Below are 19,989 nucleotides of genomic sequence, written 5' to 3' on the forward strand. Positions count from 1 at the left end.
ACACACACACACACACACACACACACACACACACACACACACACACAAAACCAAACAACAGGTAAGGTAGGGAGCTGTAAACACAGATCACCACAACCAGGCTGTCTCCTCTTCAGCAGAAAAGCAGTATCATCTCTGAAGGGACAGGCATAGCCCATAGGCCCCTGAACACAGCTGGGCGTCCATCAACCATAGGGACATTAACCATCCAAGCTGCAATAACAGTTACCTCATTTCCAAATTAACCCTGTCTGTGCCATTGTCTGTGTTATGCTCGTGGCTGAGGTGAGCCCAAGTCTGGGCAGATCATCCCATATGCCAGCTGCTGTCTGTGTTGGCTGGTAATGGCTCCAGCTGCCTCCTCCTCTGGAAACTGCCTTCCATGCCCAGAGACCGCTGTGCTGGGCCGGGCCTCCCCTGGCAGTGGGTGGGCGGTGGGTGGTGTGTGCTCTGTCTCAATCTGGCAATGCAGTCTCTTGTGAGAGCAGGTTGTGGTTCTAGCAGAGATCTCATCCTTTTGATCTTCTCTTGTTGAATGCTTTTCCTTGCCTTCTCTTCTAATCCAGGGCATTCCCTCTGTAGATTACTTGACAAACTCTCACCTCAGGCTCACCTAGGAAACCCAATCTAGACAGCTCCACTGAAGTATGATTGTTCTGCAAGTTTACCTCATCGAACTTTCTTCACCTAGCCACAAAATAGGGAAAGGGATACACACTCACCTGACGGCATTCAGAGGAGGAAAGGAGAGAAGGCCCCATCTGTGTTAGACCACAGGGGCTGCACCTGTTGAGTACCTTAGCAACCAGCATCAAACAGCCAAGGATGGTGGGGAAAGGAGGCCAGGTTCCTAAATCACGGCCTTATGTGTCATCTAGCTCCTTCACTAACCTGCTAAACTCAGAGACCATTCTCTCCTTCAGCTCAGCCACTCCTACCCTGGAGTATATAAACGTAAGGACTTCTTTTGCTCGGAGTTACTGATGGATCTCCTATCCCCGCTTCCCTCACTTTGAGTGCTGGAACTATTCAAGGATCTGATCACCTGAAAAAGACTGCAATCACAATCTGTCTACCAAACCTGGGAAAAGTGTCTAATGGGCTGGAGCTGTGGCCCAGTGGTTATGAGCACTTCCTGTCCTTGCAGAAGATCCAAGTTCAGTTTCCAACACTCAGATTAGATAGTTCACAACCATCTGAGACTCCATCTCCAGGGATTCCATGGGTACCTGCACTTACATATGTGTGTGTGCATACATATACATACATACACATAATTAAAAATAACATGAACAATGTCTGGGGACTGGAAAGATGGCTCAGCAGTTAAGAGCACTGCCTACTCTTACTGAGGCTGGTTTTATTTCCAGCATCCACATGGAGGCTCACAAGCATCTGTAACTCCAGGTCCTGGAGATGTAATACCCTCTCCAGGCCTCTACAGGTACTGCATACAGGTATTATACATACATGTAAGCAAAATACCCACATACTTAAAATTACAAGAAAACCTCCTAGCAACAACAAAACAGTGTCTAATCATGTTCTCCCCACCATTACTTGTTCACTCCCTTACCCTTGGGAGGGAGGCTGGTAAAACACTGAGAACAAACCTCTAAAGCCCAACGGCTATGACAAAGAGGGAGCGAGAGGCGACTGTCCAAGTCTTACCGATGGGGACAGAGGAGATCTGAGAATACAGGTCCAGCATGCGGTTGCCATCCACATCCACTAGGTAATTACCTCGGCTCTCTTCATAGTTGCAGAAAAAGTGCACGGCCTCTGCGTTCTTGGGAGAGAGGAAACTGGTTCAGGCTTGCTACTCCTCCTCAGATGCCTAGTCTTTTAGGAATAAGCTTGAACTGTGGAAACAGACTGCATCCTGTTTGTTCTATACCACATGGGAATCTGTGGGTGCTGGCAAGCTTCTGTGTCTTTCTCTGGGAGAAACGCCACAAGTGGATTGTTTTAAATTTGTTCATGAAGCCATGGTCTTGTATTTTGTGAAAATTTATGTCTGGTTTGTTTATCACAACAAAAAAGGTTGAGCAATAACTCAGAAGCAAGCTTTGACAAACTAAAGAATATGTGGTAAGCCACAGAGAAGCCACTAAGAAAACTAGAGACAAATAGAAATTAAGAAATAAAAACAGGGGCTGGAGAGCTGGCTCAGTGGTTAAGGGCTGTATTGTTCATGCGGGGAACCCATGTTCGGTTCTGAGCACTCATGTGAGGTGGCTCACATCTGTCTGCAGCTCTGGCTCCAGGGGGATCTGAACCCCTCTTCTGGCCGCCACGGGCAACTACACATATGCACATACACATACAGACATACACACATAAATAAAAACACCAAAAAAAGAAACAGTACAAGGAGCCACCTTGCACCCACTTACTTGGATTGTGTTCAGCTGTCTCATTAACTCCTGCAGGCAAGAACAAAAGCATCAGCCACATGCGATGAGCTCCTGCCACAGCTCAAATGTCTCCTATGTTCTCCCAGTTCTTGAGGCTTTGTTTTCTATTCTGATGTCAAGAACTTAGTAGACTATTAGTCAATATTATAAATAGTTTAAATTACTTAATATAAACAATTGATAAAAATCTACACCACAACACAGTAGGTGGCAATTATAATAGACAGATTAGAGATTCAGATTTAAGTACCTGAAAAAGAAAAGGAAGTAAAATTTATTTTTCAGAGATAGGTCTAATTGCCTAGATCTCAGTAAGTAGACTAGGTTGTCCTCAAACTTACAAAGCCACGCCACCTCTTTTTTTAGAGTTCTGGGATTAAGGGTTTTTGTGCCACCACACCCAGTCTGGAAGTATGTATGCAATAAAAAAATTCATGCTGAAGGCATTTGATATAAAAAAAAATAAGGGATTCTTTCCTTTTCTTCTCCTTTTTTGTGGTGCTGGGGATAGAACCCAGGTATGTCTGTGCTGGGAAAGTGCTCTCCATCACTAGCCCTCATTTTATTTTACATTTTTATTTATTTTATTTTGTTTGTGGGTGGGTCTATATCCACCACATTGCACGTGTGAAGGTCAGAGAACAACTTGCAGAAGCTAGCTTTTCCTTCCACCAGATGGGTTACTGAGACTCACTCCCGAGTCATCGGGCTTCGTAGCTGGTGCCTGTATCAGCCAAATGTGCCAGCCCATGTCCTCATTTTTAAAAGCCCAGTCACGTTGAAGCAATGACTCAGAAGTTAAGAGCAGTGAACCAGGTTCAATTCCCAGCATCCATATGGCAATTCATAACTGTCTGTAACTCCAGTTCAAGGGATCCAAACACTGCTTCCAGCTACCATAGGCATTGAAAGCACATGGTACATAGCCTTATATGCAGCAAAAAAACAAAAAACAAAAAACAAAACACCCACACACATAAAATTATTAACCAAAGCTTAGTGGTAAAGCATTTGACGAGTATGCACAAGGCCCTGCATTTGAAGCTTGAACTCTATCACTAAGAGAGAGAAAAGAAAAGATGTAACTCCCATCCTGGCCTCCCACATTCTTCTCTTTCATTTTTTAGACTTCATTCCTCCATTAGTTTTGTAATTATACTTGTTGCCTTATGGCCACTACAGCTTAATGTCCACCTGTGATGTCCTGGTCATTGAATGCAGTGCTTTGCCTCCATTTTTATTCTAATTTATTTATTTATTTATTCAATCAACAACACCTCATCCATGAGATGACTATTTTGTGACCTCGCTCATAATATTACTTCCATGTAGAAAGCCCCTTTTTCTTGTTTTTGCTTGGCTAAATCTTATCAAAGGGTCAGCTTCAAATTCTACTTTTACCTCTATTTCATTTAGAAAATTTTCTCCATGACCACTTACTTTGAATTCCAAATTTTAACCCTCATTTATTGAGTAATGACAGTCAAGAGTGCTCTTACTTATTCATCATATATCATTTAGTTGCTTTTGACCACCTTTTGAGCCCTCTGATCTCATGGTAAGAAACATGTCTGAGGTGTTTTCCTACACAGGCTTTTGAAATCTTTCCTTGTTCTGCTGTCAGGTCTTATTTTCTGGAATTTGACATCCAGTTTCTTCGCATTTGATTTTGATTGAAATGGCTTGGCAAATTTATTGTGCTTCATGCAAATCTGTTTTTCTTGTGGATCTATATGCAAAGTAAACACCAATTTGATTTCCTATCCTTAGTGCTAACTTAAAAAAAAATGGGAAATGTGAATGTTCCTTTCATCAAACTTAAAGACTTTAACAAAGAGGACTTGATAATATGGTTTATCTTTGCTATGTAAATAAAATTGAGATTTAAAAATTAAAAAAAAAAAAAGATGTAACTCCCTTATCAGGAACCAGGGGCAAAATCAGCTGACAATATTAATTGGCTCAACAAAGAATCACTTCTGATTACAATTCACTCTCCCCAATTCCAAACAGGAACTAGGAACAGAAAACCAGTTGCTTTGATATTAACAACATCTTAGCCTCCAAAATCATTGAGCATAAAAGAAATTTGAGCTGTTAGCATTTTGATGGTACATATTTCCACACAAATATAAAATAATATTAACAACAAAAGTATGAAAAGGTGCTGGCTGGTGGTGGCTCACCCCTTTAATTCCAGCATTTGGGAGGCAAAAACAGGCAGATCTCTATGAATTTGAGGCCAGCCTGGTCTACAGAGTGAGTTCCAGGACACCCAGGGCTTGTGTAGAAACAAGCCCTGCTTCTACAAGGTTCTCTGTGTGAGAAACCTTGTCTCAAAAAAAAAAAAATGAAAAGTTATTCTAGGCATTTCTCTATTAAATTAGAATCTACCCCAAAAGAAATATACATAAAAGTTCTTTCCTTCTGTTTGACAAAAAAAAAAGCATTCAAAAGAAATATAAACACATACATTAAGATAAATCTTTCTGACCTCATCTAGCAAAGGCATGATCTTTTTACAGTAAATAAAGACAGCATCTCACTGTGGAAAAAAATGTGATAAATCTGAGAGAGAGAAAACAAACAAACAAACAAACAAACAACCCCAAAGCATTGGAGGGCTTATACCGTATCTCTTGCCAAGAAGGCAACTGCTCTTATTTGTCTTATGGAGAGAGCCTCCCAGATGTCCCAGGCTGGCCTTGAACTCTTTACATAGCAGAGAATGACCCTGAACTTCTGCTTCATCTGCTTCTACCTTCCAGGTGCTGGGATTACAGGCATGATCCACCAAGCCCAGCTTGACCATCTTCAAACCAGGCCTGAAGAACTCATCTTATTTCAATTGGGTTAGAATACAAAGTAATGAATTTCATCACAGCACGCTTGTTTTTCATCGTTTCTGTCTTTTATTCCCTGCCCCATGTCCTCTGCCTGACTCTGGCTCCTTTCCCTTCTTTCCCAAGTTAGTCCCACATTTTGCTTCGTTATCACGTGTGCAGATTGCCTTCTTTATGTTAGATTTATCTTAGTCTTTCAAGATCAAAGCCAGCCACAGGTCTTTGATGCCCAGGCCCTATGCTGTAACTTCTGGTATCACTTGGGCCTTTGGCTTCAGCCCTTAACTCTGGACTGACAGTGAGCCATGCAACTTGCTTTAGCCAATAGAACAGGTGGGAGAACTTGAGAGTCAGGATGGAGCTTTCATCTCTACAGATTTACAGCAAGAGCAGAACAAGCCTAGTGTGACCAGCTGAAGGACCAGTGACCCATGGAGCAAAGCAAGTCACTGAAGACAGCAGCTGACAGCCAGACACCCCTTAGGCCTGCAGATGGCTCCCACAAGGCCACCTCCCTACCTAACTTCTGGCTAGCCCTAAATGCAGGAGCAATCTGGATGCCACACATTCCAGTCTGTGACTGGCTGTTAGGCAACATCCTCATCACAGCAGACACGAGACACTCTTGAAGCCTCCACAATAGCCTGGTTTGTTTTCTAGTAGAGGCTCTGAAAGTGCCCCGAAGCTGCCTGTATACCTGCCTCCTGGGTCTTTGCCTCAGGTGTGGTTGACTCACCTGAGATCTAGGCCCTGGGACTTCTGTCTTCATCAGTGGCCCATCATAATCAAATTCAAAGTCAACTTTGGCAGCAGCTTGACTGATGTATCTGGATCCTATAAGACAGAAGACAAATGGGAACCCCTGGTGACAAGTTACAGGGAGGATCAGCCCCAGCTGATGCCTCAGTCCTAAACAGGTGGTCCTGGGAGCTCAGCTTTGTTCTGACAAGGCCACCCCAGAATAGCGCATGTGAACAAATCTAGACACTGCAAGAACAATGAAGATTCCAAAAGGGAAAAGTCAGGGCCAGTGAAGTTGTAGGAAAGCAGGCATGCTCCCATTCCAAGGCAGCAAGATGAGCTGCCCCAGCTTTCTGTTCCATCCTGTGCAGTCATTTCACTTCTTAAACTTATCTTTGCTTACAGGTACGTGTGTATGTGCTTGCTAGAGTTACAGGTGGTTGTGAGCTGAGTGTGTGGGTACTGTGTGAGCAGCAGATGTGCTTACCTGATGAGTCATCTCCTCAGCACCCCGATCTCACAGAGAAAGAAAATGTGGACCTAGCGTACCCAGCTCCTAACATGTGAGGCCGCACCCTGCCCCTTAGGTACACTCGCTGCCCCAGACTCACTTCTGTGGTTTTCTTTGCTCCTTGGCACTAACCACAACACTGAGGCCTCCTTTCTGTGTCCTTCAGGCTTAGAGGCTACCAATCCTGAGCAGAGTGGCTCTACACCCTTCCTACTTGAGAATTGTCCCCTGTGGTCAAGGGTGATGAAGTGGGTAACAATGGAGACAGTCTCACCAAAGAACGCTAGAAAAGAAGCCAGCAGATCCTTCTACCCTCAAGGACTCTGACCATAAACACCATGTCTCTTGAGGACCTTGGAGGGCTTACCAGATGCAAAGAGGCAGAGGTTTCTCTGGGAGCTAAAGGTCAGCCGTCGGGTGACTAACAAGAAGGCCATGACTCCCTTCTTCAGAAAGAGGACGCCTTTCACTTGCTGCTGTCCTGAAAGAGACCAAGAACACAGACTTACACCCATGGGGAACACACCACTGCAATCTAAACCTTAGGACACATAAATTCCTTTGCTGTATGCAGAATACTCTCTTTAATCAAATATATTTTGTACTGAATATACACTTTAATTTACATGTTTTTTTTTTTTTTCCATCTTCCACATTCCAGACAGGATGAGCATACCACTTTCTAGATGGAAAAACAGAGGCTCAGAGAAATGGTTCAATTGGCAAAGTCCTTGCTATGCAACACGAGGACCTGAGTTTGAGCTCTAAATCCATGAAAAAATTTGGGTGAAGTAGCACATCTAAGTCCCTTCTGTAAATGAAGAAAGCTAGTGGTGTTGCCTTCAAGGATGTCCCCCTGTGCAAAAGGAAACATGAGGAATAAGGGGAAGGAGTTCCTACCTGAACAATACCTTTGCAAGCAAGTGTAGAAGTTTCTTTGCAGACTAGCCACCTTTGTTTTACTTGCCAGCAGTAGCTGGAGTAGTTTTATTGTTTGTGGATGGAGTTCTTGATGGACACTGGGCAGTAGTAGATTCTGTGCAACGTATCTTTTGTCTCCGGGGGGTCCATTCCGGAGCTCACTGTGCTGAGTTCTCAACACTTCTTGAGTGGGAAGGCTGTCCTGTGAGTGTGGGCTGAAGTGCTCCAAAGTATACTGTCTGCTCAGTTGTCCAGTAAATATCCTCCCCCCATTTCAGATCTGAGAAGGGCCACTCTCAGGACTGACCACATTGGTCATGGGACTTCCTGACCCCCAAACGGTGGTTTACTTGTAAGAGGCTAATTAATTCAGTTAACCTAGCCACAGTAGATACAGGGCTTGAACAAATGAAAAGCCAGTGTAATTCAAGGCTGAGAATGGCAGCTCATGACTTTAATCCCAGAGCTTAGGAGGAAGGGGTGGGCAGACCTCTGTGAGTTGGGGCCTACTCTCCATCGTGAATTCCAGGCCAGCCAGAGGCTACACTGTGAGATCCTGTCTCAAAAAGGAAGTGATTTAGAGACTCCATTTTATTTCCTTTCATAAGAGAAAAAAGTAGAGAGAAAACAATAGGCTTTAAACTGTGACCACGAATTAACTTAGAAAGCATATTCTTCTCTTGACAATTTAATTAGTTTTTAAAAAGTTGATTCTAATATATCCAACTCAAGGCAAGCCATTAATTCAGCAGCAGAGTAACTATGTAGAAAAGGCAGTCGCCGCCTCTCATTTAAGGCCGTTTGTCTCAGAGCACTGAGATTTCACATAGTTCAAGTGTTTCCCTTTAAATATGTTTTTGAAGGGCTGGAGAGATGGCTCAGCAGGATCGTCGGGCAGAGGACCTGGGTTCAGTTCCCAGCACTGACATGGGAGTTCACAACTGCTGGTAACTTGTTCCACGGGATCTGCTGCCACGGGATCTAAGGTCTTCAGGCAACGAGCACATATGTAGCACATGTTGGCAAAACACTCAAACATAAAATAAAATGAAATTAATCTAATTTTAATGAAAAAATAAATAATATGTTTTTGAGAATGCAAGAGTGAGCGTTAATGTTTGAATAGCCCAAAAAGTGTCACACCCGTGCACTTTCAGTGACAAGTCACTTTGGAAAACATGTCCTAGTGATGTGTGACGTTCTGGTGCCCTGCTGCTGAGGCTCACTTCTTAACAGAACAATCTCCATCAGCCATTCATTCTCAACGGTATATTTTTAAACAATCAGAAGAGTCCCTGTTCACTCACTTTCTTGCCTACTAATTCAATCAACAAGAGTTAATTAAGCAGCTCTTATAGGCAAGGCACTTGAATCATTTGGGCATAGGAGGAAGAAAAATGGGTAAAACATGCTCAGAATTCTTTGGCAGAGGGACTATGATCAGAGAAGGGGAGAATTCAATGTACTAGGCTGCTTTATTCATCCTGTCATTAACTTCTTAAAATAACCGGGCAAGGTACGCATGTAAAAGGTTTCCAGTTCACTGTCAGCAATGAACTTCACATAACACAAAAGCAGAGGCCGGGCATGGCAGTGCACCCGCAATCTCACCTTTTGGGAGGCTGATACAGCAGGACCCTGAGTGCAAGGCCAGTCTGGGAGGGGAGGGATTTGCTGGAGCGGACCCCAAGCACAGTGGCTATTCTGGCTGCCGGCAGAGAGACATTTCTAGGACACTAGGCTCCCTAGCTGCCACCAGATTTCCCGAGAGTAGCAGAGGACATGCATTCACCACAGAGTTACCCTTAGCATGCAATAGGCTTATTGTGGAACTCCTTTATGGGAGAGAAGCTAGAGCAGGCCAGGGAATAGCTCCACGGCCCTGAGTCTTGATGTTGGCATGGATGCTCGAACATCTGGGTTCTGCCCTTATATGATGCACACATCTGTAATCCCAGAACTGGACAGAGCCCCTCTGTGAGGCTTTAAATGAGAATGTGCCCACAGGTTCTGTATTTGAACACTCAGTTCCCAGTTGGTGGCACTGTTTAGGGAGGTTTAGGAGGTGTGGACTTGTTGGGAGAAGTATGCCACTGGAAGCAGCCTTTGACAGTTTAACATCACACCATTTCCAATTGCTCTCTGTTTCATGCCCCGGGATACGAGGTGTCAGTTTGCTGCTCCAGCCACGCCTGCCTGCTGTCTCCCACCTCCATGGTGATGGACTCTGGAATTGCAGGCTCAGATAAACCCATCCTTCTCTAAGTGACCTTGGTCATGGTGTTTTATCATAGCAATAGAAAAATAACTAATACACTGTGGCAGGATTATGGAGTTTAGGGCCAGCAAGGGCTACTATATAGCAAGACCCTATCTCAATCAATAAATGAATAAAAGAATTATGGCTTCTTCCTAAAAAATCCTCCTCCTCCCCCATGCGTGGCACGCACATACAGAAATGTAGAGGTCGGAGGACAAACTCTAAAAGTCAGTTCTCTCCTTCCACAATATGGGTCTCGGCAACTGAGTTTAGATTCTCAGGTTTTGTTGCAAGTGCCTTTACTGGTTAAGCCATCTTGTCAGCTCAGAATTATAGGTTCTGTGAGAGCCAAGGTTATATTTTCAGTTTTAATTATTGTGCCTAAGAGAACCATAAAGCAAAAATGCCTCTAATCTGTAAGCCAGTCACCCAAGGACAGGCCCTTCTGGGATGCTGGAGGCCCTTGTTTATGCTTCCATAATAGGTCACATGCTTTCACTCCCCTAAACAAGTCTGTTTGACCCAACTGCATAGGATGTTCTTGATCACATGTAGGAGAGGTTTGTAGGCAGGAGGTACGCCAGGATGTATGCTTGCCCCTGATTGGATGTGGGTGGGAGGCATGCAGGCAGAAAATACCACACGGTGTGTGCTTGCCTCAGATTGGACCTGGTGGGAAATACGCAGCCTGATGGATCCATCTTTATAAGCCTCCGAAAAATGTGACTTGTCACCATTTCCTGGGAACTCTGGAATGGACCTGGCAGAGTCCATCATCCTGGCCAGTATCTAATTAAAGCTTGCTTCAGATTTGGCTCAAAATTGTGGTAGCAGTCTTATTCTTCGCTGGTGGGATTAACAGTTCCTAACGAGGGCATAGCTGTTCTCACCTGTCATCTTAGCACTCAGGGAGACTAAGTCCAGCTTGGCTTCCATTGAGAGACTCTAATTAAAGACAACAACAAAAGTCTATGAGTTCCTCAAGAAATTAAACGGAATTGCCAAGTAACAGATTCCACTCAGACATTATGCAACAAGGAAATTGAAAACAAGACTTGAATACACTATTTCATATGCTCACTGCACCATTGTTCGCCATAGCCAAGAGGCTAGCATAATCCAGTGTTCATCAATGGATGAGTAAACATAGAAACGAACAAAGGACAGACATGCCGCAGACAAAGCTGCATGTTAGAAGTTCCATTGATGTGAATGTGATGAATGGGAAAATCCAGGGCTGTCGAGGTAGTTCAGTTGGTAGAGTTTGCCTAGTGTACATGAAGCCATGGGTTCTTTCCCAATACTGCTAGGCTTGGTGGTGCTGGCTAGCTATCCAGGGCCTCTGAGGTGGAAGCAGGAGGAAGTTCAAGGTCATTCTTAGATATGTTTTGAGTTCTAGGATAGCCTGCTCTATATGAGACCTTGTCACAAAACAACGAACACCCTCCATTCCCCACCCAGCCAACCGAGCAAATGGATAGACTGGGAAACTAGCTGAGGATAGAGAGGCTAACAATCAGTGGGACCTTTTCCTTTGGCATGATCAGAAACAAAAGAGAAATCTAGAATCAACTAAGAGCATGGTGAGTATCAGATTGCCTGGCAGACCAAGAGAACTTGAGCTTCAGCTGAGCAGTGGCTCTGCGGTAACTCTGGTCTCCCCTCCACCAAGCCACTCGGAAAGATTCCGGTCTATCCTGATAGCTGCTGCCTCCATCCTGCCCACCCCTCCTATCCCCTCTCCTTTAATTAAAATGCTAACTGGTTCCTGTGCTTCTGCTTATCTGCCCTGTGCAATGGGAGAGTGAGCTGGAGGGGGACAGGTTCAAATTTCTGATCCACAAGGTGAGAAGAATTTAGCCAAAATGGCAGGGTAGAAAACTAGAACCACCTCTTCCACTTCAAATCCTTCTAATCTGCTCTGGCGGAGTCACTCGGCCTTGCAGTGCTTGCTTGGTAAGCACAATGCCAGGATCACATAAAAACAAACAACACCCAAACAACAAAACCCTTGCAGGGCATCTACTCTGCAGGGACAGCGACAGGAGCAAAGAAAGGCCTCCACTCACATTTATTACTTCCCTGCTACATTCAAGGCTTTTCTTTTTCTCTTTTTAAGACAGGGTTCTAGGTAGCCCAGGATGACCTGGAAGCCACCTCCTGAGTGCTGGGATTGCAGCTATGTACCACCACCACTGGTTTCGTGCTGGAACTGAACCCAAGGCTCCAGGCATGCTAGGCCAAAATTTGGTCCACTGGTCCACCTCCCCAGCCTTTGATATCTACCTTAATTTGTCAGCAGGATCTGCCTCAGCTCACAGGCTCAGAAGTTTAATGGGCTTGTCTAAGTTTCTAGAGATGCCAGGCCAGAGACTTGTGGCCTTGGTTGTGCCAGGCTGTATCAAGGTCCCACTCAAACCAATCAACATGCAGCTCACTTGTGCTACCTGGGCAGTGGAAGAGCTCTGTTCATAAGTGCACAACTCTTGCTAACTCCATAGGGTAGATGTGACCACAGGTCCTGGACACCAGGACTCTTTCCCTGAAAATCAAGTGTCTCAGGGATACAAGAGAATGAATTCTGGGGTGGCCATTTGCAGTGGAGATCTGTGGTGTTGGGAAGAAAACCAGAGTCTTTCCCATTGATTCCACCACATCTCCCAATTCTTCACACCCTTCAAAAGGCTGACCCCCAGGGCCTGGGGAGAGCAGCCAGCTTACACAGGGCCTGCACTGTAAGCTGGGGGACCTGACTCTAAGCCACTGTACACACAGTAAAAGTCACACACTTTTGAGCACATCAGCAATTCCAGGACTGGGAGGTAGAGCCGGAAGGATCTCGGGGCTCACTGGCCAGCCAGTCTAGCCCAATCTGAGAGCTACAGATTCCATGAGAGACCTCTAGAAGTAGGTGGAGCCAGGCTGGCAGGGCCTATACTCCTAGTACCCAGGAGGCAGAGGCAGGTGGATCTCTGTTTGAGGCCAGCCCGGTCTATACAGTGCATTCTAGGACAGTCAGGATCACACAATGAGATTCTGTCTCAAAACAAACAAACAAACAAACAAACAAACAAACAAACAAACAAACATAGGGTGGAGAGTGACAGATGCAAACCCCCGAATGGTGCGCACACACAGACAGCTTTTCTCATCCCTGATTTTAATTCTTCTAATTCTAAGTCACCTGCGCTGTGACTTCAAACATGTTAAGTAACCTCTCTGTGCCTCAGTTTTGTCCTCTATAAAATGGGATCAAATCAAATATTCCTACTTTGTGGACAGGCCAGAGTGTGAAACTGAGACTTGGGACACAGGTTTCTGCTATGTACCTGCCTCAGAAGCAATGCCTGCTTGCCAAGCCATTGAGTAAGCACTAAATGCTTGACAAAACCCTTGAAGATGGCCTCTGACCTGTCTTCACTGCACTGCTCAGGCCCTTTGCAATAGGAAATCTCTGCATGAACTGTCTTGAAAGCAGCACCCCTCCCCTGCAGCCTCTCTGGGGCTTCAGAATGTTCTCTTTCATTCCTCTATCTCATGCAGTCTAAAACAAAGTGCTGGCAGGGTCTGGGGACATTCCTTTCCTGACTTGCAGCTGGCAGCTTTCCTGCAGACTCAATGGGACACAATGGCCAAGTGTCCCTCAAGGCCAGGGGTCGCCACGGCAACCAATAAAGCAGAGCCCTGGGTCTTTGCAGATGGTTAGCAGGGCCTCATTCAGAGACGTGAAGGTGAGCTGCAACACCAGTTTCAGTTCGGATCACCTTCCCTGCTCCAGAAGAGGTCTGGGAATGTGCTTTTGCATTTGCTAAAACAGGGATGCTCCCTCCCTCTACAGTGAGCAATTTCCCTCTGCTGGCCTCATGGAGTTGCAGGGTTTTACAATCTCACAGGGACTTGTGTAAAGACAGAGAAACAGCATTCTATAAATGAGCAAGGGTGGGCTTCTAAAAAAGCCGAGGGGTAGAGAGAGAGAGAGAGAATAATAGAGCCAGGAGTTGAGCAGCAAATCACAGCTGGGCAGGTAGAAGAGCCTGGTGACTCCAGACAAGTATTTCATTGCAGCAACAAAAGTGAGACCAGAGCAACACGTTTGCATCAAGGCTGCACACATCCACACATGGCATCTCTGATTCTGGTCTCTGAATGTACCTATCCCTGTTTGCCAGGAGGAGGAATGGTTTTGCTTTTCACACAAGGCCGCCCAGCGATAGACAGTGGAGTTATGGCAGAAGGGGGGCAGGTTAGCTGTAATATAATGACCCTATCACATCACTGCCCTTCCTTTTTACCCATACCCCCACCTTGAAATCCACACCTTGCAGGCTATGCCTGCAGATCCTATTTGAAGTGGAGGCTTTGGAAGTTTATTAGGTCACAAGGGTGAATCTGCCATACAAATGAGATAAGTGTCCTCAGAGAGATATTTTCTCCATGTGAGGACACTGAGAAAAATTGGTCAGCCATGAATCAGAAAGTGGGTCCTTCAGGCACACGGATCTACCAGTACCCCAGTCTAAATCTTGAAACTCCAGCCCCCAAAACTATGAGAAATAACTGTGTTTTTTTATAAAGCATCCAAATTAATGGCATTTTATTATAGCATCTTGAAAAATCCAAGACAGTCCACTCTTTCTTGGTATGTAGCTCTAGCTGGCCTAAAGCCCACTAGGTCTACCAAGCTGGCCTTTAATTTACAACAATATTCCTGCTTCTGCCTCCAGAATGCTGGGATTTCATGGGTAGACCATTGCACCTGATCCTTTGACGAGCTCTGTGGTACTAAGCAGTTTCAGGAAACAAAATATTTCATGATCTTAAAAAAAAAAAAAAAAAGCCAGGTGTGGTGGTGCACACCTTTAATCCCAGCACTTGGGAGGCAAAGGCAGGCAGGGAAATGTCTGTGAGTTCAAGGTCAGCTTTGTCTGCACAGTTAGGTCTAGGCCAACCAGAGTTGCATGGTGAGACCATCTCTCCAGATAGTAATCTGTGTTTTTTCACCTTTTCTCCTCTATTGCTTTCATCAACTCTTTAAACATTTCGTTATATAGGAACAGAGAGATAGAGACTCAAGTGGAGACCCAAGGGTGTAGCACAGAAAAACATTCCAAGTCTTGCCTTCCTTAAAAAGAACAACAAAGATGATTCATAATCCTTTTTTATTTGCATAATATTATTTGTCTGTGTGTGGATTCTGGGTTTTGATCCCAGGGCTTTAAAAAGGTGTCTTCAGTTCCTGGGCTCAAGGCTTTGTGAATGTTAAGCACAGGGTCTATCCCTGAACCACACCGCAGCCCTACAGTGCAGTTTGAAGTCAGGCAATATAAACTCCTACTTTGTTGTTTATCTCGAGGTTGCTGTGAGTGTGTCTGTGTGTCTGTGAGTGTGGTGTGTGCATATAAATTTCCGGCTTGTGTTTGTTTCTATTTCTGTGGAGACACTGTTCAGATCCTGTTAGGGATTGCATTTGATCTGTAGAGCACTTCGGGTAGTGAGGTTTTTTACCACTATTGTTTCTATCTAATTCATGAACATGGGCTCCTCCATTTGTGTCCTCTTCAGTTGCTTTCATCAGTGTTTCATAGTGTGCATTAGACATCGTCTGACTTTTGATTAAACTTATTCATACATGTTTTGTCTTTGTAGCTACCATGAAAGGACTGCTTCCTTGATTTGTTTTTTTCAGATAATTTGGTATTGGGTTATAGAAGCCTCACTGGAGGGAATAATACAGTGAAAATGGCTATGTTAACAAGAGGATCTACTGAGTCAATGTGATCCCCATATCTATTCCAACACCGTTCTCACCAAACTAGAAAAACAATCATAAAATTTACACAAAAGCACAAAAGACAGCAGATAACAAAGCAATACCGAGCACAAAGAAAAGTGCTGGAGGCATTACAATACTGGATTTCAGTTATGTCACAGACTCATGGTAACAAGCAGGGCTACTATCACAAAAACAGAAACCCAGGGCACTGGAATAGACTGTGGAATGTAGAAATGAACCCTGCCCTCAGACTGAACCTTTACAGTTGCCCGATTTTTCAGAAGTGTCAAAAGAATCCACTGGAGAAATTCCAGCCTCTCTCACACACTGAGAGCAAGGAATATCCCCAAGGAGGGAAGGCAGGGAGGCCAGATCCTTCCCTCTCACCCTGGATGAAAATGAATTCAAAACAGACTGACCTCTTTCCTGTTAAATACCTGGAACCTTGAAAGCTGGGAAAGAAAAGCACAGAGAAAATTTCAGATGCAGGCCCAAAAAAGGACTTTCCAAAAAGTCTCACAGGGCAAAAGAAACAAAACAAAGAACTGACAAATGAGAGAGCAGGAAATTGTAAAGCTTCTCTACATCACAGGAGACAATCAGCAGAGTGAAGAGAGCTTGTTCATGGGAGAAAGTGCTAGTGACATTTCTGAGGGGACTAATATCTGAAGAACCTGAGTACTAATGGGGAATAAGAGTGAAAGCCCATCAACGTCCTTGGCACCAGAAGTGCACATTTCACCTCACTCTGATCAGAATGTGTACCATTGAGAAAACCAAGGGTGACAAATACAGCAAGCGTTCAGGAAGGGGGCCTGTTCACACTGCTGGTGGAAATAGAAAACTGTTCAGTTGCTGTGGGAGTCAGAATGCAGGCTCCTCAAAGAGTAGAACCACCTCGGGCCAGCCCACCACTCCTGGGTGTCTACCTGAGGGGGAGTGTTAGTCAGCAAATCGCAGAAACACTTGCACGTTCATGTGGACGGCAGCACCGCTCACAATAGCCAAGTTATCAGCCTGTCAGTAGAGGAACGGATAAAGGAAATGTACACGTGCACAACATTCTTTGGAAAGGATTTCATCAGCAGGAAATTTGAGGGACTAGAGGCCATCATGTTAAACAAAATAAGACAGACTCAGAAATATGACATATTTTTTCTTATTTGTGAATTCCAGATTTTATATAAAACATAAATATACATGTATATATGTGTGTATACACATGTGTACGTTCAGTGCATCTGAATCTCCATCCGAATATGACAAAGTAGATACGTTTGAAATATTATCTTCATAAAGGCCATCACTATTTACACTTAATACATACTAATTAAAAGGTTTATTTGCCACCAAGACTGATGATCTGAGTTTCATCCCCGGGACCCACGTGGCAGAGAGAACCAACTCCCCCAAGTTGTCCTCTGACCTCCACATGTGTACCCACATACATATAGACACACAAAATAGATAAAAACGTAACGTTAAAAAATGCAGATATTTTAAAGTGCGAAGATAAAAGAGAAATGCTAATGTACAGCATGAAATAAGTAACTTTGCTGAATTGATATATGGCTCTAGTATTTTTTGGTACTCTTTAGTGTTTTCTATACATTAGAAGACCATGTTACCTCCAAGCAATCACCATGTGATTTGCAACCTTTCCATTTGGATAGTCTTAATTTTTTTCTCTTGCCCAGTTTTTTTCTGCCTCCTAGAGGTGCAGTGATAGGCCTCTCATATGATCTTGTGACCTTCTTAGTGTAGGTTTTGATTCCTACACAGATCCTGCTGAGTGCTTCTTCTTTTTTTTTTTTTTTTTTATCATGTCCTAGAATTTTTATTCTGTTGAAATAAAGTGTCGGAAGTGACCACGCGTGTCTTGTTCTGTGTCTTACAGAGAAAACTTTTGTACTTCCCCCATTCTGCACATCGGCTTCAGCCTGCTACACACAGCCTGCTTTACGTTATATTATGTTCCTTATATACCTAATTTACTCTGGATTTCATAATTATGGGATGCTGAGTTTCAATAGTTTCCCCCTGGATCTCCTGGGACAAACGTACAGTTCTTCGTTCTCCTGCGGTAGACTGTAGTTTCTGATTGGAGTGTATTGAGCCACTCTTGCTTTTCTGGGATGCCTCCTACCTACTCCATCAGGGTGGACACTCTTTTCACGTACTACTGGAAAAGTCTGGCAATGTTTTGTGGAAGATTTTTGGCAGAGTGGCTTGTAGCTTCTTTAGTTTCCATTGTGTCCTGGTTTAGTTTTGGTACCAGGGTAACTAATGCTGGCCTTAGAGAACAGGTTTGGGAGACTTGTTTCCTCTTCAGTTATTTTTGTTTTGTTTTTGGTGCTGTTGAAAAAGAATTATTATTTGTTCTTTAAATGTTTGGTTGACTTTAAGAATGAAGCCATCTGGTCCCAGGCTTTTCTCTGAAAGGAGACATTTCATTATTGATTTAATCTCATTATTTGTTATTGGTATGTTTAAGTTTTCTATTTCTTTTTGTTTGTTTGTTTGTTCTCAAGACAGAGTTTCTCTATGTCTATCCCTGGTTGTCCTGGAACTTGCTCTGTAGACCACGCTGACCTCGAATTCAGAGATCTGCCTATCTCTGCCTCCTGAGCTCTGGCATTAAAGATGTGGGCCACCACTGCCCGGTGAGTTTTCTATTTTTTATAAATGAATCTTGGGAAAGTGTATACTCGTAAGTTGGTCCTTTACTGCTAGTTTGTTATATTAGTTGCTTCTCTTATTGGTGTGACCAAACATCTGACCAAGAAAGAGATAAGGGAGGAAAGGCACTAGGTCCCTGGAGGTACAGAAGGCGGTGGGTGCAAGAAGCCAAACCCAAGTCCTCTGCAAGAGCAGCAAGTGCTCTAACCACTGCAGCACCTCTCCAGCTCTGACCACTGCACCACCTCTACCAGGGAGTTTGCATCTCCCAATGTTTTCTCCATACTGATTTTTACTTTTTTAAATTTGAAAAACTCTAGCATTTCTTGTATTTCTGGTGGCCATGTTGGCTTTTGTTTGGCTGAGCCATTTTCTAAATCCCTTCTTCTATCCCTCCTTTCTAAAAGATAGCTCTGCAGAGCACTGTGACCTTGGTTGGTAGGGTTTTTGTTCACTTGTTTCGTTTTTTTCCTCAACATTGGGACTCTCTTATCTTTTCTCCTCCTTGCTGCTGGGAAGTCTACAGATGGCTTAAATGAAACACCCTCACGAGTCGTTTCCTTTATCTTGTTGCTTTGACAAGCCTTTGTCTTTAACCTTTGAGAGCTTAATTACTTGTTGAGGTGGAAGTCCGTTCGGTTTCATTGCCAGCAAGGCTTAGAATCATCTGAGAGAAAAAGCCTCAATTTGGGGTTGCCCAATCAGGTGGAGGGCTGTTGTGATTGGTCACTTTTATAGGCAGACTTCTCCCATTGTAGGTGGTTAACTGGCTGTGTAGACAGCCAGTTAAACTAAGCCAGTGGGGGCCAACTAACAGCTTTCCTCCACGGTTTCTGCTTCAGTCCTACTTGACTTCCTGCCTCTACTTCCTCAGTGATAACCTGAGACACAGAAGCTTGAGCCCAGCAAACCCTTTGCCCATCTAAGTTGCTTTTGGTCGTCGTGTTTTACCACAGCCTCAGGAATGAGACTGGAGTAGTAGATTTAGTTGAGTTGAATGTATGTGTCCCCATTGATGGTCCTATCTAGGCATCTATAATCTCTCTAAATTTGGGGAGCTGTTTTGTTACTACCTCTTTACAAAGCTGTCTTGGCATTCTTGGTCCCCTTTGAGCCCCAACAACTTGAATACATGCACTTTTAATGCTATACCAAAGCCCTCAAATTTTTTATTCATATTTGCTCTTCCCCTCTCAAATTGTGTGCTTTCAAAGAGTATCTCTTGGAACTCACTGATTTTCCTGTTTGATCTAGTCTACTATTGATGCCTTCTGTAATGCCTTCTTTTTTGATTTGCTTGGTTTCTTTTAAAACTTAATTTCTTAAAATTATTTTTAATTGTGTGTGCATTCATGTGTGTGTGTGTGTTTGTGTGTATACATGCATGTGTTAGTGCAGGTACCAGAGGAAGCTAAAAGAGGACACCAGATCTCCTGGAGCTGGAGTTACAGGTGGTTGTGAGCTGCCTGATGTGGGGGCTGGGAACTGAACTTGGTTTCTCTGTAAGAACAGCAAGTGTTCCTAACCACTGAGCAAACTGTCCAGCCCAGTTTCTTTAAAAAAAAAAAAATCACAATATTTTTCTTTTCTCTTTTATGAAGTACTAATTGTCTCTGCTTTTTTTTTTTTTTTTTTTTTGTTGTTGTTAAATGTCATAAATTCAGCCAGGTGGTGGTGGCACAGGCCTTTAATCCCAGCACTTGGGAGGTGAAGGCAGGTGAATCTCTATGAGTTTGAGGCCAGCCTGGTCTACAGAACGAGTTCCAGGACAGCCAAGACTACACAGAGAAACCTTGTCTTGAAAAAGCAAAAAACAAAAAACCAACATAAAAACAAACAAACAA

The 19,989-nt window shown here is 43.9% G+C and overlaps 1 protein-coding gene across 1 annotated transcript in view; it reads right to left on the minus strand.

Annotated features, from left to right (window-relative positions):
- Positions 1–6,993, minus strand: part of Abat (4-aminobutyrate aminotransferase) — a 49,683-nt gene extending 42,690 nt beyond the window's left edge. The window contains exons 1-4 of the mRNA XM_055604467.1: positions 6,880–6,993; positions 5,997–6,094; positions 2,397–2,426; positions 1,672–1,789 (exon numbers count right to left, since the gene is read on the minus strand). Coding sequence (XP_055460442.1) covers positions 1,672–1,789; positions 2,397–2,426; positions 5,997–6,094; positions 6,880–6,949 — 316 coding nt within the window. The 5' untranslated portion in view covers positions 6,950–6,993. The remainder of the gene's footprint in view (positions 1–1,671; positions 1,790–2,396; positions 2,427–5,996; positions 6,095–6,879) is intronic.
- Between the last annotated feature and the right edge of the window lie 12,996 nt (positions 6,994–19,989).

Source organism: Psammomys obesus, unplaced genomic scaffold, assembly GCF_907164565.1.
Source record: "Psammomys obesus unplaced genomic scaffold, mPsaObe1.curated_primary_1811, whole genome shotgun sequence".
NCBI lineage: Eukaryota > Metazoa > Chordata > Mammalia > Rodentia > Muridae > Psammomys > Psammomys obesus.